General features: G+C 40.9%; 1 protein-coding gene across 1 annotated transcript in view; it reads left to right on the top strand.

Moving 5' to 3' along the window:
- The window catches only part of LOC306746122 (neuronal acetylcholine receptor subunit alpha-7-like), a gene marked incomplete at both ends in the record, with an annotated part of 32,797 nt that extends 26,948 nt beyond the window's left edge, over positions 1–5,849 (top strand). The window contains 5 exons of the mRNA XM_079228992.1: positions 991–1,238; positions 2,151–2,345; positions 2,979–3,065; positions 4,932–5,041; positions 5,238–5,849. Of these exons, the coding sequence (XP_079085118.1) occupies positions 991–1,238; positions 2,151–2,345; positions 2,979–3,065; positions 4,932–5,041; positions 5,238–5,849 (1,252 nt within the window). The remainder of the gene's footprint in view (positions 1–990; positions 1,239–2,150; positions 2,346–2,978; positions 3,066–4,931; positions 5,042–5,237) is intronic.
- Positions 5,850–18,049: the final 12,200 nt, after the last annotated feature.

Raw genomic sequence — 18,049 nt, 5'->3', positions numbered from 1 at the left:
GTAGCAAAAGAAAATATTGCTCAAATGAAACCACAGAATGCTGTTGAGTAAGGATTCAACCATAATGTATACCTCTCTTTCTGGAACTATAATCTCACAGTTTCCCTCATCTAAGGATGAACTAACTTTACGAGTCTTTACTAAACACACAACAAAGTAGCAATGCAGAGGAAAGGAGATACTTCCTTCCAGCTAGTTGCTACAGTGGAGAATCAATTTGTATGAAAATCATTTTGGCCATATATAGAAAGAAACAAAACAGAAGACATTGCCCAAGTTCAGACTTTGCCTTTGGCACTTAATTCAAAAGAGTTCAAACTCTCACCGACACCAGAGGAGCAACGTTTTAATTCTTAATTAGAGTTCAACTGGAGTGCCAGAGCTGAAGTGGCTCTAAGTGTAGGTGTTTCAATATTTTCGTTACTTTAAGTATCTGTTCCCAAAGGATTTGTTTGCTATTCCCGAGACTTTCAGAGGATAGAGATATACCTCATTCAACGACTTCATTGATGTTTGGTGCTGTTTGAAAGTGTGTATGACGGGTGAAGGACTGCAGCAGTAGGTTGGTTGCTCCACAGATGGCTGGTCTCACTTCACTGCTCCCTGTTGTGGCAGGTTTGGCTGAAACAGCCATGACAGTGACACACTTAAACAGGCACACAAAAACATACAAAAACTAATTACCGCTAAGTGGCCAAACAGACAGGACTCAGTTACTGTTTTCAAATGAATGTTGTATTCCTCATAGTATGTTTCTTATTCCATAATTTGTCTTAACTAAATTTGCAGACTATAATTTTATTATGAGTCCTCATCTCTACGATAAAACAAATAAACAAAACCTATTTCAAAGTAATTACCAGCATGATGTCAAGAACAATGAAAAAGGCATTAAAGACATTTCAGCAAGATAGAGCTGTAGCTCACAGCAAGATGATGAAATGTGTTGAAGGTGCACACACACGTTACTCTCTCTTATTCTCTCCCTAGTGCGGACGAGCGGTTTGATGCGACTTTTCACACCAACGTCCTGGTGAATGCATCCGGTTACTGCCAGTACATCCCCCCGGGCATCCTGAAGAGCACCTGCTACATTGACGTGCGTTGGTTCCCATTCGACGTGCAAAAGTGTGACTTGAAGTTTGGCTCCTGGACGCACAACGGCTGGCTGCTGGACCTCCAGATGCTGGATGTGGACACATCCACCTACATACCCAATGGGGAGTGGGACCTTGTGGGTAAGAGAGACTTTTTTTTCACTGCAAGTACAGATATCTATCCTGATGGCTGTACTTGATGTGTAATGATACAATTACACAACTGATGTGTAATACATTGTTATATGTATATATTGACTTAAAACTGATTTCTCCATCGTAGTCCTGTGATGAGATAAAACATTTTTTTTAATATATCTTCAGGCGGTATAACAATATGACTGCAGTTTAAAGTCCATGCAATACAATGTTGATTTCCATCTTTTAACTCCTTGAGTCAATATTTTCAACCATCCCAACTTGACACATGCTGTCTCTTGGTCAGGACCCCTTGCTGTCCCTTTCTAACTCGGTGTGTAGCCCAGCGCATCAACACTGACTATACTACTACTACTATCCTACTATGGTAGGAGTAAACACGTGGTCAACGCTGTGAATTTAATCTGTGTAGGTTTAGGAAATAAAACCACTTGGTGAGGTTTATGGAAAAGAGATGGGGGTTTTCTGGTGGGATATCATTTGGATGATTGTAGATGGACGAGGGGAGACTTTTTTGAGGACCTTCCACACTGGGTGTTTCTAGTGCCTGTTCCCCCGTGGTGGTTGGTTCGCTTAAAATGGGTGTCAGACAGCACCAGATGGCGGGCAATAGGAATGTTTGACATGTTGGCAGTTGTGTAGCCAGGCCATATGTGAGGGCAGCACACCACATCCCCAGAGTTGGAGTCCAAAGTGAGCCAACGATCAAAAATCTGAACTGACTTTTGTTGTTCTTCTTTTTTGGCATGATTAAAAATTCAGCTAACAATACAAAGAGAGGCACAGCAAAGTTCCAAGCCTGGTTTACACACTTTATCGAAGCTATTAAGTCTTGAATTACTTTATTAGTCTACCAAATCTACCTGACCTGTATGTGTTGTGCTTCTCTCTTAGGGGTGCCAGCCAAGCGCAATGAGCTGTACTATGACTGCTGTAAGGAGCCCTACCCTGATGTGACCTTCACAGTCACCATGCGCCGCAGGACGCTATATTACGGCCTCAATTTGCTCATCCCATGTGTGCTGATCTCTGGCTTGGCCCTGCTGGTCTTCCTGCTTCCGGCAGACTCTGGAGAAAAGATTTCTCTGGGTGAGGGGGGCGTAAACATACACAAACACACTTATTATTGATGAAATAACTTTGCTTTGCAAAACATTTGAAAACTGTAATATCAATCTATATAAGAAAGGTAGAAAGAAGGTGAAGATGTTCGTAAAGATTTTTAGTACCAGGCTTTTGGCAAGTAAAAGACACATGGAGTAATGTGGTTTTCAAACACCAACATCAACCTACAACATTTTAGAAATACAGTCACAGCTCAACACCGATGCATAAACATATTAATGCACACTCACAAACTTGTGCATGCATATTTGTCTTCATGAATCATATAGCGAGCCGTGAATGCATGCATGTCAAATCCCCTTGGAATAATTGAATTTCAAAATAAGAGGCTTGCCACTAAATCTATTTTGCAAGTCTAACGCACCAGTGAGTTTTGATAATTAGGCAGCTACAAAGTCAAAGTGTTTGAGGGATTTCTGGAGCTGTGACCTACCTTGCACAGGGGATCCCGCAGCTGATAAATGGTTGTAGTCATGAGAACGTAACCGATTACATACATACGTAATTACAGGAATAATTCTACACACCAGTGACCCCGTATCACATCATTATGTATATGCTCATGTTCTCTGTCTCTCTCTTGATCTCTGTCTCAAGGCATCACTGTGCTCCTTTCGCTAACTGTCTTCATGCTTCTGGTCGCAGAGATCATGCCTGCCACGTCCGACTCTGTTCCTCTCATCGGTGGGTTATATTGATGTTTTTGTGTGTGTGCCTACATGTAACATGCTTAAGCAGGCATGAATGTAGAATCACCTCCTGGTGATTCCTTCCTGGTCGAAGTGACACCAGCACGCCTCAGAAGACATTTTTTTTGCAATATATCTCACCAGAGCTATCCCTGAGAGTGTGTGTACGTGTGTGTGTGTGTGTGTGTGTGTGTGTGTGTGCTTACCTCTTGTGAAAAGCTTCCCTAAACGGATGGGGAAAGTTTTTTTTTCAACTGGACTTCAATACTCCCTCTGAGTATTTATTGCTCTTCCAGCAAACACCATTTGTGCAAAACATGCATTCCTTATTGACACGTTTACCTCTCTATATGATGTAAATGGTCTCCTGTAAATGATACATAAAAAGCCATCTTGATGTCTCGCTGGCCTTTGGTTTGAGAAGCCTGAGAGCATCTGCACATCATTCAGAGCACCCCTGGATGGGGTTGAGTAAATTGGGTGGCCAGATCTACAGCTGTTAGGACCATTAAGGTTTAATATGTCTGATTCTCCACTGGGGAGGCATGAAGGAAAAGAGGATAGAAGAACAAATTAGTATTACACACACACGTGTGTGTGTGTGTGTGTGTGTGTGTGTGTGTGTGTGCGTGTGTGTGTGTGTGTGTGTGTGTGTGTGTGTGCGAGAGACAGTGTTTTAAAATACTTTGAATTATAACTGCAGTCCTGTATGTAATGTTTCACATCAGTTTCACATGATCAAAGTTAAATATATTTTTTGTGTACATTATATGAATGTATTGCTGTGATATGAATGTTTGGTCGTGCACATGGTCAACACTACATCAATGCAACGATAACTGCTCTCACTGAGAAAAGCTTGACAAATGCTTCATCAATAGAGTGATTCATCTGTGTTTTTTATTTCCCTCGACCTCAATACAAGGCCAACTGGGACACTTTTAGCAGCCTTGTTAAAATGACTCATGCCTCTTTACAACACAATGGCTGAAAGTGAATGTGAGTTATTGTAGCTGCTTGAGGTTGACCGTAAATATATAAAGCCAGTGTTAAACAGTGCATCGTCAGCCCTAATCACCAGATAAGCATAATGTGTCCATTTAATTTTCGTTAATTTAGTTAGACTGTTTGTGTTTTTTTAAATCTATTTCAAGACCATTTGGCTTAGTTTATTTTAGCTCTGTTCAGTATTAATTCATTTAAAATGTAGTTATAATAGTATATGGTTTCTGACCAAAGGTCTCATGGTTATGTTTTGCATTGTACATCCTATTTGTAGGCAGTCTTCCTCGGACTCTTTTTCCATAAAGTAAACAATCAAACAACCAATTTAGGTAATTTCCCCTGACCTCATGAGGTCACATGAAGTTTGACTCGGCACTGCAGTAGTGTGTGTGTGTGTGTGTGTGTGTGTGTGTGTGTGTGTGTGTGTGTGTGTGTGTGTGTTAGGAAAGAGCAGTGTTCAGTTAATGCTCCCCTCTCTTCCCTCCTGTTGCTGAAGACATCCCTCCAGAACCAGAACATCTCTCTCTCTCTCTCTCTCTCTCTCTCTCTCTCTCTCTCTCTCTATCTCTTGTTTACCCCTATTCTCTGTTTTGTCACAATTTTTGCATATTCTCCATTTCAGTGCAAGTGTGCATCTTCCCCCAAGGCAATATAACTTCTTGCTTAAATTGATCATACTTGCTTTCCTTTCATGTTACAGTGTGAAATCAACCTATTTTTGGAATTAATTTAAGCTTAATGTTTTACTTGCTGGAACATGTTTATTAACTGTGACCATGGGTTAGTTCAAGGGAGGGGGCATGACCTTATATGTATCTCTGAGCAAAACAAAAATATATATTTTTGTCTACGGCAGCCCAGTACTTTGCCAGCACCATGATGATAGTAGGAATGTCTGTGGTGGTGACAGTTATAGTCCTGCAGTTTCACCACCATGACCCTCACGGAGGCAAGATGCCCAAGTGGGTGAGTTACTGAAACTAATTGAATCAGATATTCATCACTATTGTCATTGATAATTGATAACACAAATACCTATGTTTGTATGAGTGTGATGGTGTGTGTGTGTGTGTGTGTGTGTGTGTGTGTGTGTGTGTGTGTCTGTGTGTGTGTGTGTGTGTGTGTGTGTGCATGCCACTGATGCTCCATCTCTAACGTTCAGGTCCGGGTGGTCCTGCTGAACTGGTGTGCTTGGTTTCTCCGTATGAAACAACCTGGCGATGAGCGCAAGCGGCCTGGTTACAAGTACAGTCACACCTCCCAGCACCACTCCAGCTCCGGCTCTATAGAGATGGGCACTGTTCCAAGCCTCACTATGCCTCTCTCACAGACATCCTGCCCACCTTGCCCCACAGGCACTTCCAACGGTTCCATGAGCCTCTACTTTGGCAATTACCAGCCCATGGAAGGCCCACACTGCCCGTCTTCTAGCGACTCCGGGGTAGCGCTAGGGGGGCGTGCCCACGGCTCCCCAAGTGATGAGGCTGAGCCATCTGGAGGAGTTGGCAGTGGTGTCGGAGGCATGGGAATGGGAGTTGGACTCCCAGTCCCCCCACCAGAGATCCAGCGCATCTTGGAGGAGGTGTCGTACATAGCCCAGCGGTTCCGGGACCAGGACAGGGCTGAGGTCATCTGCAGCGAGTGGAAGTTTGCAGCGGCGGTGGTAGACCGGCTGTGCCTGGTGGCCTTCTCTCTCTTCTCCATCATTTGCACCTTCACCATTCTCATGGCAGCACCCAACTTCATAGAGGCGGTTTCCAAGGACTTCACATAGCTAACAGCAGCAGGATAGAGGGAAGGAAGACAGCAAGAGATTAGGGTGGAAGAAGAGATTGAAAGAGAAAGTGGATGAGGGGACAGGAACAATGAAGGGTGCCGTATGTGGTCCCCAACCTACAGTCTGGGTACCCAAGCTGGGCCACGCAGTGTTTTATGAAAAAAATGTACTCTTGAAACTCAAGAAAGTAAATGGAGCCTTGCCAAGCTGCTGAATCATGTAGTCAATTAAGTCAAAAAGGAAACAAAATAAAGATGATTGATAAGTAAGTAATTACAATGAAAAATCATTATATTACATTAGCACATTCCAAATTAAGAATAGAAACAGATATTCATTGGTCCACTCTGTGTTGATGTCGGAAACCAATTGTTGCTATCGAGAAGAGGAAAATAAATTGGACATGCCGACTAAGCAGCAACCCTGGGGAGACTATCGGCAAAAGGTTGGGAATCACTGGGGCATCAGAGGAGGGTGATGCATAGTTTTTCTTCTTTACATTGAGTAAGATATCTATACGGGAAAGATAAAGTGGCAGCTAATTGTCTTTTCCCGGACAACAGTGTTAATATCATTGTTTTATCTGCAGTATTAATTTTAAAAACTGCTTAATTTACTGAACAACGACTCATACAGCACCACATCCACCTCATTGCCTCAGCTCAAATCTCTTTGTCCTAAGTGTACAAATCTATTCAGACACGTATGTAAAGATATCCCCTCAGTCTGAGTTCATAATGATGTTAAGGTTAGTTATTAAAATGAAATGTTTCACTGTGGACTTCATTGTTTTTGCGTTTGCGCAATTCGATCAACAGAGCATTGGATACCGTTCATTTCTTAAGTATAGAGGCATTTTCTTTCTTCATCACAGTTGGAATGCTTATTTAGGATCACTTATCACTTTGTCTTGCCTGTTTTTATTTTAGCCAATAGAATCTGTTACATAATAAGAACAGTTTGTGACAGTGTAATAATGACAGCTGTTATGCAATATGTTGTTTTAAAAAGCACTATGTCTACTAGTGTGTATTGGTGTTGACGAATGAAACAAAATACACAACACACGTTTCTTTCTAAATGATAGTAAAATACTGTATGTATGATGCGCAGTACATTGTTTAACCATGTGGTCTGACAATACATGTACAATTCATTAAGTTAACTGTAGTAAACAGATCCATATCTATGTACCTTGCTGGACTTCACTGTACATACGTGATCACTGAAGGTGAAGAGTGATGTGACTTTTGAATCTCTGGCACCAGAGACAATGGCCATGAGGTCCGACGGCAAGAAGAAAACCTCACAACCCCATCAGCCACCATATTGCTGCAGAATATACTGCAGATTTATAAAAGGCCCTTTGGTGCAAGTAAGTTGTGTCCATGTTTTGTAGAGGGAGCCGAGTGACGGATTCACATAACAAAGTTGTTAACGTGTTTATTGCCACCTCCACCTCCCACCCTCCTCTTTGCATTAGCAACAGTCATTGGTATCTTTATCTCTTTCTCTGTTATTCCAAGTGTGAGTTGTTATCTTTCTATGTGATTAAAGTATATTCATTCTCTGTATAACAGGCTCTGGACAGATATGTGGGGACATAATGTGGAGGGACAGAAAGTAGAGTAAGCCATATACATTCACTGTGGTGAGTACATTGAAATTACAGCTTGTAATATGGCATTCATAGCATTATCCACGACACAGATAGCTGACACTTTTCTTAGATTGTTACAGCTTCAGGATCAGATGAATACAAGTCTGCAAACTCCATGCACAAGTTTTGAATTCAATCAGAGTGCATGCTGTTTTACTGCAAGCTGCCAAATTGCAAGAAAACAGATCGGCCAGATGTCTGAAGTGCAAAATTAGGATGGGATGTCAACCCTTTTGAAAAAGTCAAACCGTTAAAAAATCTGGTCGGGACAAGACTAATATAATGTGAATGTTTTCTTAGATAGTCGTAGAAAATAGGAAAGAGAATACATTATTGATTGAGAGATGGAATCAAATAATTATCTGAGCTGAAATATGTCCCCCAAAAAGCATCCAAGATGAACAATGTGGGTCATGTTTTCTTTCTGTGGTCTAGGAAATCTGCTCTGATTTCTTTTTTTTTGTGTGGCCAACAAAAGCTGCCTCTCAACTTCCAGTTGTTTGATGTTCTGTGGATGAACTCCAATAAATAAAAGAAGAACCCATATTTCAGGAAGATGCATTCATTCCTTTCAAGTACAAGTCAACTTCATTGCCTTTTCTGCTGTACGTACAGGATCGTACTGCTGTTTCTTTTAGACCACTGCGTTGGTATTTAGGCTACAAGTATTATCATAAACAACAAGGTTTAGAAATACTAGGATACAAACCAAATGCTAATATTTTAATCGCAATGTATAGAACAAATATAATGCAAATAGAAATGAAAAAGGAGTGCAAGTAGCATGCCATCTACGATGATTATTCACAGTTCCTTTTACTCAGGAAATATACATTTTTATTTTAGTTTGCAAAACAAGTCTGCAGACGCAATGACAAAAGTAATGTGAAGGAAGATAGGAATCTATCTTTCAAACGACAATGGCTTTGTCATTGTGCAACACATCCATCTTATGAGCGTGATCATCCATTTTAGTTAAGATGCTACAATTAAATGATACCATCATAGTACAGTCAGTTCTCCTTTGTGTGTGAAATACTTGACACTAAAGTGCTGAGTTATGTCTCCTGCACTGTGTCAGTATTTGAATCATTTATTAAAGGAGCATGGAAATAGAAATTAGTGAAACAGTCCATGAAGGACGCAGATGAAAATACAGGAGTTCATGCATAGGTGGAGGGATACGCAGCACTTTGAACAAACTTTCTAAACTGAGATTCAGAAGAAAAGACCTGCATATCAAACTGTATGATCAGACATCAGTTAATAGTTACACTAGTTGTGTATAATGATAATAATAATAGTCCTGTAAATAGATGAGCAGCTGTTTGGTATAGCAACAGCATCCTAACCCTATTGCACCATTAAACCGGTATGCCACTTTGAATTTCAATGATTTGCAATGTCTGGCCCTTTAGTTTTAGAGGGGAGATACTGTCATGTCAATTGTTTGGAGGATGATAAGTCAAACTGGAGAGCAATAAACAGGTAAATCATTTTAGGTAGTCGACAATGGCAAATATAAAGAACACCGACACCACGCTTGTTGGACGCACTGGAGGAAAGGTAGGCATGGGACTGTCAGACCCTGCTGCAGTAAAATTATCAATTTTGTCCGAAGTGACAGCCATAATCCAAACTAAATGAAAGTTCCTCGTTGTTGTAGCTTTAAATGGAAAGGGAGATATTGGATTTAAGAGTAGAAACCGGTCAGTAGGCCACATATAAATAATATTAAATAACTGAGGATACACGGAGAATCCCAGCTACAGGGCTATTATTGGTTAAGGATATAAATGACAAATCCATCATTCTAAGTGACCTCTGGCAGTCCATTTGTTCATGTATTTGTGTGTGGGTGTGTACCTCGTGCATGATGGCTCTAAAGGCATTTTGGCTGTGAGACAAGCAGTGTGTTTGTACACTGTGTTAAAGGTTAATCCCCCTCTCTCTGTTTTCTTCTGCTTACCGTAGCTACACCCTTGAGGGTTTGGAGTGTGTATGAGCATGTGTGTGTGTATTTGTATGTGTGTGTGTGTGTGTGTGTGTGTGTGTGTGTGTGTGTGTGTGTGTGTGTGTGTGTGTGTGTGTGTGTAGGACAACAAACTGTAAAAGTCTTTAAGAACTGTTGATACTGGACCCAAAAAATGCTCCATGCTGAGGCCACGGAATCCTTTAGAAGTCTAATTGTACCTGTGAAAATGTGTGCATGAAACTACAAACAGTAATTTATAATCATTTAGCTGATGGCAGCCATCATTTTTTGGAGAATACCAAGCTCCTGTCCAGGAATGTTAAAGTTTTGCACAGGGATGAACCACAATTTAGAAACATGTATAACTAGTGAGATATTATAATGTATATGTCAAGATGTACATTTGGTTGCCTTTGCACAACATGTTACGGAAGTAAGGAAATATATACAGAAAATCAAAGTCATGCATACAAGTATTTGGCAACCTGGAAAATAGCCACCAAAATCAAGAATTCCAATGTTATTTCCATGGCCTAGGAAAGTTCTTTCGATATGTTTGCACATTTCTCTTGAAGCCAGACACCAAAGAAGTTAGTCTCAAACTTGTGATGACATCAAGTATAGAGCTTCCCCAAAGACAATGAATGGGAGACTGATTTTTCTTTTTTTTATACCCAGATGAGCTGTACTCCATTGCAGTGTTCTCAATTCTGAAATATAAAACGTACTCAGATACATTCCCCCTGTGTAGACTTGATGACATCGTAATTGAAATTGCAGCACTCTAGTTTTGGGGATTTTGAGAGTTGTTCATGCTTACTAATATTCTTTCACTGTCTCAGACAATAGAAATGACATGTATTGATTTTGAAAGTGCACGTTGTTCCCCTTTTCACTCGACCATGGTCACCTTCACTGATGGAACAAAACAATGTGGAAGAACGTCAGAGTCGTCTTGGTACACATAAACAACACACATCACTGGAGGCAGGAAGCGTCAAGGACAGCCACAATGTCCAACTGCAGTCACAAACTGAAAGGAAACACACCCGCCCAAACACTGACAAACGCAGACAATCTCAACTCCCACTGACAAGAGCCCGAATTACGGCCGCTTCAACCTTTCTCTTACTAGACTAGAGTCACTGCCAGTCTGACCAAATTTTAAGGGCAATTATAAATGTTAGGGGTTATGGCATTTTAGATGTTGTAAAATAAGGTTACACCAGGGATGATTTTTTTAACCAGAAGAGCCACAGAAACACTGAGTGAACATTGCAAGAGGAAGGGTGTGAAAACATATTACTGATCATATAAATATTATAGGTGAAAATATGTATGTATTAATCCTTTTAATATAAGATAATAAAGGATTATCTTATATTACTGTGTGTGTGTGTGTGTGTGTGTGTGTGTGTCTGTGTGTGTGTGTGTGTGTGTGTGTGTGTGTGTGTGTGTGTGTGTGTGTGTGTGTGTGTGTGTGTTTGTGATATGAAAAAAGCTTGCATTTAGGATGTAAACACATGTACTACATTGGTTTTGTGGCTGCAGCAATTCTGAGCACAATGGTGTTTGTCACGAGGGAACAGACAAAGACAAAACTCTAAATCCGTTTTAACCTTGTAATTATTCAGGAATTTGGGGAATACATATTACAGCATTGTACACAGATTAATTAGAAATCTGTTTGTTCTTTTTTTCCTCTGAGACTTGGAAATTTCATCAGGGATCAGAGCATAACGGGTGAGGAGGTGAAGGCTCAGTTAACACAGGAATAAAACACAATTCACACATTCAGATAAACATCTCATGAAACAAACATCATCTTTACCATTTTATGAGTACCATCAATTCCCCAATTTATCAATCTATAAATCATTATATATAAATATAAAGTATTATTTGCCCAGTTGAGTCCTGTGAAGCCTTGCAAAGGTACGGGGTGAAATGATGCAACAAAAAACAGAGAAATCCTGAGGGAAATTGGTCTTTGTTAGCATTTCGTTTATGCTATTATTAACAGATGCAAATCATGTTTTACCCCAGACAGGATTTCCCCTGATCCTGGTCTCCAAAACGTTTTGCCCTACCCCAACATCTGCCCTATGTTTCGCATGTCTTATATTATGTCGTACATTGCGAAAATGAGATAACAATCTTGGGTAAAACAATTCATTGGAACAGATGCGTTTGCCTAAATCTCATCAACACCGCTTGGTATACATAGCAAACCTCCCTGTGAGAACAGCTCAGCTGCCAGACTCAGGCTCCTGAGATGACAACATGTAAACAAGTGTTCTTGTTGTGTTTGTTTTTGTGGTTTCATTTCAGGCCAGCCATAGGAAGCTTAATCATGAGCCGGGTGGTAACATGGCAAAGTGCAAGACAGGGTGCCTGGATGCCTCACATACACGCTTGTTCACAACCAAGCTGCCATTACCAGTTGCACACACACACACACACACACACACACACACACACACACACACACACACACACACACGCACACACACACACATAAACACAAATATGCTTGTACACCAACATAAACACATTCACACACGCTGTGCATGGTGGGGGCCTGAGCGAGACCAGATTGCATCTACGAGAGTGTCAAATGGTCAGACTGCTGAGCCCAGCGTGCAGCTGATGTATACTTCACAGGGAATCAAAAAGTTATGAACCAAAACAGTTCTTTCTTTTTTTTACAGGAATATGGGTTCAATCTGTGGTGGTAAATAATGCAACTGCAGTAGATGATAAACTGTAAGTAAATTATTTTGAAATCCAAACCATAAACAGGTCAAGGAAGCAATGGGGCATTGTGGTGAAAGGGCAGGAAAATAATGAAATCCATGAAGAATTTATGGGTTGAAGCTCAATCTTATTACCGTCCAATATGGCAACAACGCCAGCCTGCTGAAAAGCTGGCCCAGAATTATTAGTTTAAATAAATATGAAGCTCTCATTGTGTGTTTATATGTGTGGCAGGTGGATTGTAGTTGGGTTGGCCCAGCAGCAAAATGTTATTCCGTCCTGATCACACTCAGAGACACGTCAGCCATGCCGCAGAGTTACTGGACATCACACCCCACAGCATTTACTGTCTCTCTTTCTCTTGCTCCCTCTTCACGTTTTCTCATTCAAGTCCCAATCAATCACACAATCCCCAGAGAAGTTGGAGTAGGGAAACAACCCTGCAGGATGCTGTTGCCACACCTGATGATCGACTTTCCTGTCTTTGCCCGGCGAGTTGAACAGCCACCTCAGTTCAAAACGGTCGCTCACCTTCACACATTACCTCTCTCCAAATAGTTCCTTCTTTAGATTGGTTAAGTGATTAACTGCACTTAGACTATTCTCTTTCTACTGCTATTTATTTGCTTGCTTTTCTTTTGAGCCATGTAGAGTGGCTCTATGGATGGCAATGTTAATCTGTCAGTTGTCCTCTTTGGTTCAGACTGAAGTCTCAACAACTATTGAATTGATTGGCATGACATTTTGTCTAGCCATTCATGGTCCCCAGAGAATGAAGCTCGCTGACTTTGGTAATCCTCATCGAATCAGAATCAGAACTGTTTATTGCCAAGAACGTTGCACATACAATACATTTGACTCAGTGAAAGGTGTATAACAATAAACAAAAAACACAGAGCAATATATAAGACATCATTTCAAAATCGAAAAATATTCAAATGTAAAATAAAAACATGGTCAACAAACAAATAACAGTATGTTAAAACAATTCATTAGAACTAGTGGAAAAGTGGAAAGTGTGTTTTTATAGAAAAAAAGATGTGAAACAGTGAACATTTTCCTCGGAATGTGCGAGTCAGTGAGGGGTCCCGGGCTTTATTGATTAACCAGATAGGAAGAAACTGTTTATGTGGCATGAGGGTTTGGTCCTGATGGACCTCAGCCTCCTGCCAGAGCGAAGGGACTCAAACCGTTTGTGTCCCAGCTGAGAGGGGTCAGCTACAATCTTTTTTCCCCACCTCAGAGTCCTGGTGGCGAACAGGTCTTGGAGAGACAGCAGATACCCTTGTCCTTGGCAGTGGCTGCAGTGTGCCAGATGGTGATGGAGGAGCAGAGGATGGACTCAATGATGGCTGTGTAGAAGTGTACCATCATTGTCTATGGCAGGTTGAACTTCTTCAGCTGCCTCAGGAAGAACATCCTCTGCTGAGCCTTATTGGTGATGGAGCTGATGTTCAGTTCCCACTTGAAGTCCTGGGTTACAGTGGAGCCCAGGAAGCAGAAGGACTCCACAGCGTCGACAAGGGAATCACACAGGGTGATACGTGCGGGTGGGGCTGCGTTCTTGTGGAAATCTGTCCACTGCTTTTTGAGCGTTGAGCGCTAAGTTGTTCAGGCCGCATCAGGTCACCAGATGGTCAATCTCCCCCCTGTAGGCAGACTCATCCCCACCAGAGATGAGTCCAATGAGTGGTGGTGTCATCTGTGAACTTCAGGAGCTTGATGAACTGGAGGTGTATGGTGTACAGGGAGAAGAGCAGATGGGTGGTTGAGAGGCATGGGTCCCTGCTGAGCTGGGGGAGGGGGACCTTGTGGACTGGAGCTGGTGGATGGTCATGGGGGATGGGGTCAGAACTGTCCCATTGTCTTTCAAAGTGACAGTAAAACTTGTTCAGTTGGTTTGAGGCGGAGGTCATTCGTGGACTGGGGGCTTTAGGCTTGTAGTTGGTGATCTGTCCAAGACCTCTCCAGACATAAGTAGAGTCTCTTGCTGAGAGCCTGTGTTGTAGTTTCTTAGAGTACTGACATTTAGCGTCTCTCACCGCCTTGCTAAACCTGCATAATCTAGACTGGAGCAACCATGAGGTTGACATAGGTGGTTTTACTATGGAATTTGGTACAGACATTCATGTCCAAGACTGTCCTTCCAAGAAAAACAATGAAATGATTTGGCCAAAAGCCATAGAAATTAGTACTCAGCAAAATCTTCTTTGTTCTTTCTAAAAGGTAGTTCAGTTTCAAACAACATATTTTGTTGTTTACTTTTGAGGACTTGTTGTCATGTCACTGGTCTATTTGATGATATCTTGTCATGTTCTCTTCTCTCATTTGTTTTATTTTCTTTATTGTGTTTTATATTTCTTAGTCATTACTGTGTTATTCTGTTTCCGTAATTAATTCTGGCTTAATTTATTTAATTCTGACATGACACTTTCATTAATGTAATAAGATGCGATTCATTTTAGTGGGGGACAGCCTGAATGCTAATGAGACACATCACCAAATTAAAAAGCAGCAGCAGGGTTGGCCGGAGAGGGAGTGCTTCATCCATCAGTCTCATCTCCTCTCACTTTCCTTGGTTGTCCTGACAGAGCAGAGCCCTTACTCCTCTCTGTGGCTCAGAGGTCTGGATAAATGTTTACTTGGCTCCGTTCGCAGGCTGGAACCAAAACATGAGTTTTATATGTGAGACGTGTAAATCCCCCCAGTAGAGATATAGCGGCAATTAAATGAGTCAAACGATATTCATATTCATGGGACACTACAACAAATGAGCACAGCGTTTGCAAATACGTCTGGCAAGTCATTATTTTGCCAAGTTTCAAGGACAACAGAAAAAGCAGACTTCTGAAATGTTTATTTACAGCATTACAGTTGATTAAATAATATATTAAAGCATAATCTGAAACCTAAATGCTGTGAAAACAGAGAAAAGAAAAAAGAAGCAGATTTGAAGCCTTTGAACTGTAAAAGGGGCATGATGCTAAAACTAAACACATTGCAGCGATTACACAATCTTACATCTAAAATAGAAGCCATTCTACATGCATGGAGTGAAGAGCACAGAATGCAACACACACTGTATGACACAAATACCTACAAAACAAGCAAAGACAGACAAACAAACTAAACAGTACAAGCATGAATCTCTCTCTCTTTCAGCAGCAAATATGAGATGATGGCATGACCCATAATCCGCAGGCATGAAGTAATCTGAGCGAATGTGCATTTGGATTATGAGTCTGGAACAGTCTAATCTGAAACACTTCTCAAACTGGTTGATTGAGAGGTCGGGAAAGAGCTTCTGTCATGTGGAGAGGCAGTGTATCAGTATTTGCCCCACTGTTGATGAGTAACAGAGGATATATCACTGGGCTTTGAGGCCCATCAGCAGGTGCAGACTAGTTCAGCTACAAATTCAGAAAGACATGATCTGCTGAGCAGTTTAAGTGAATGTGGTAACTTGGTAACTTGGATCCTAGTCCTTTAGGTTTACCTCTTCTGTTGGCAGATATCGAGCATGAAACTTGTTCCCATTCTCATTGGCTGATATTTAGAGTTCCCTTGGCTGATGCTGCCAGACCTTTCTCTGTGAGTCAGTCTTACTTTTATCATTATGTGACAGCTGCTGTGTCAAGTCTACCAGAACCCTGATCAAATTTACTTTTCTACCTCCTCAACTATACTAATACATGTATTCAATGTATTCAATGAAAATATCAAGGTGATCTCTGTGATAACCTGCAGAACAATCCTGGAGTATTAAGCTATGAACACACTTTCAGAAGAATATGTATAACACTTCTGTATTAAAGCTAATTGTCTTATCCTGCTAAATGAGGTCTCTCCACGTCATTCCACTCATCATGTGACAGCATGGAAGGGAGTTTTTAAGGATATTTTGGTATATTGGTCCACCACTTTAATTCGGACTGAAATATCGTAACAGCTATTGAATGGATAGTCATTCACTTATATATAGATAGATATTGGTAGTGCCCAGGGGGTGAATGACTTTGGTGATTCCCTAACATTTTTATCACAGTTATATTTATCCTATTCAGTGCAATATATGTCATATCTACATGTATTCAAAGTGTCACCTATCATTTCCAAGCAAGGTGTTCCTGCACCTGGACCATTGCTATTTAAATATCGGATTCTGCAAATGGTATTCTATAATTATACTTGTGCTTGATCTTTCTTTGCAATCATGCATAAATACCGTGTTTAAACAGAATGCACAGACATGTGAAAAAAAAGCTGGGCAGCATTCAAATATTGATTTTATTGATGTTTTATATTCTGTTTACTGATTAGAAGGCACTTTTGCTCACATTTACTATTTGTTGCTGTCCATTGGCTGAAATATGCACAGGCTTGGATCTGTGCACTGCCGAAAAAACAACACTGTTTAGAGGGAGTGGGACCGCAAACTTTGAAGTAGGCAAGTCGACACTCACACACACAGAGGGATGAAGAGACGAGACGCTGAGTGCAGACAGAGGCATGTGTGCACGTTTCACATGAGGCGTAAAAACAGCACTCGTTGTACTCATCATGACACATTTAGTGAGACAAACATGTATGGGGGATGCTTCTGCGTGTGTGACAGAGGATTATGTGTTTTCCTAGACATTTCCTATACATTTACTACCATAAATTGGTGCATAAGAATTCCAAGCGGATGCTCTGATACCTCAATCTGACCTTCATAATTTAGCTTATTTCTATAGATGTGTTGCCTTTTGCAACGTGTCACAGCTGTGTGACCGACTGCATGCTCTATCTCTGATGTGGTCTGCAGGGATTAGACTCCCAGTAAAGGGACAAGTAGATCAAATGACCCCAGCTGCAAATGCTCTCACACACACACACACACACACACACACACACACACACACACACACACACACACACACACACACACTTTGCTAGAGTATGTGAATGGCTGGCCACACACATTAACACAACACTGTGCATATGCAGACTTTCACATGTGTGCGCAGACTCTTAGCCGGAGCTGACACAGAGGATAATGGCCTCATCCTTGTGTCTGTCCATTTACTAATGTTCCATATGTGCTCGCTTGGTTAGACTTCAGCTCCTATGCCTGTGTGCATTTTCTTCAGTGTTGGGGTAGTTACTCAGAAAAAGTAACTAGTTACAAGTTACTCGTTACTTCTGAAAATTGTAATTAGATTACTTTACTAGTTGCTGCATTTGAAAAGTAACTTCACTACTAGTTACAAATTAACCGCAAAGATACATGGACACACATCATGGCCCTTTCATCACTTTATTTTCAATAAAGGGCATCTCTTAGCCTTTCCACATAGTGTATTGTAAACATGTAAAACAAAATGGCATATAAAACTCAGCCATTAACTTGAACGAACATTAACCCTGTTCACACTGTCTGACCAAAGAAATATGCCTCACTTTAAAATCCACAAACAACAGGATACAAGAGGCTGTGTATGGTGGGGACATTCAGGTCAAACAGCATAACACATTGAAAACAGGCTTTTGGAAACATGAGACCCCACTAAACCAAATGGGGGCCTACTCCTAAGAACAAAACCAGCTTGTTATAGGAATCATTGTAGTGGTTTAAGATAAATAGAAACATGAATGGTACTTTTTCCCATAAAATAGAAACAGAAATGCACTTAACCCAAAAAATAGAAACTGAAAATGCAATTAAATAAACAGAAAATCCACTTCATCTTTGCCTAAATAAACAGAAAGTGCACTATATCCTATGAAGTTTATCATTTTTCTCTATTTCCTAACCCTTCAAAA

Source organism: Taurulus bubalis (genome assembly GCF_910589615.1).
Source record: "Taurulus bubalis genome assembly, chromosome: 13".
Classification (NCBI taxonomy): Eukaryota; Metazoa; Chordata; class Actinopteri; order Perciformes; family Cottidae; genus Taurulus; species Taurulus bubalis.
Note: the sequence above shows the minus strand (reverse complement) of the source record. Positions and strands in the feature narration are given on the sequence as shown.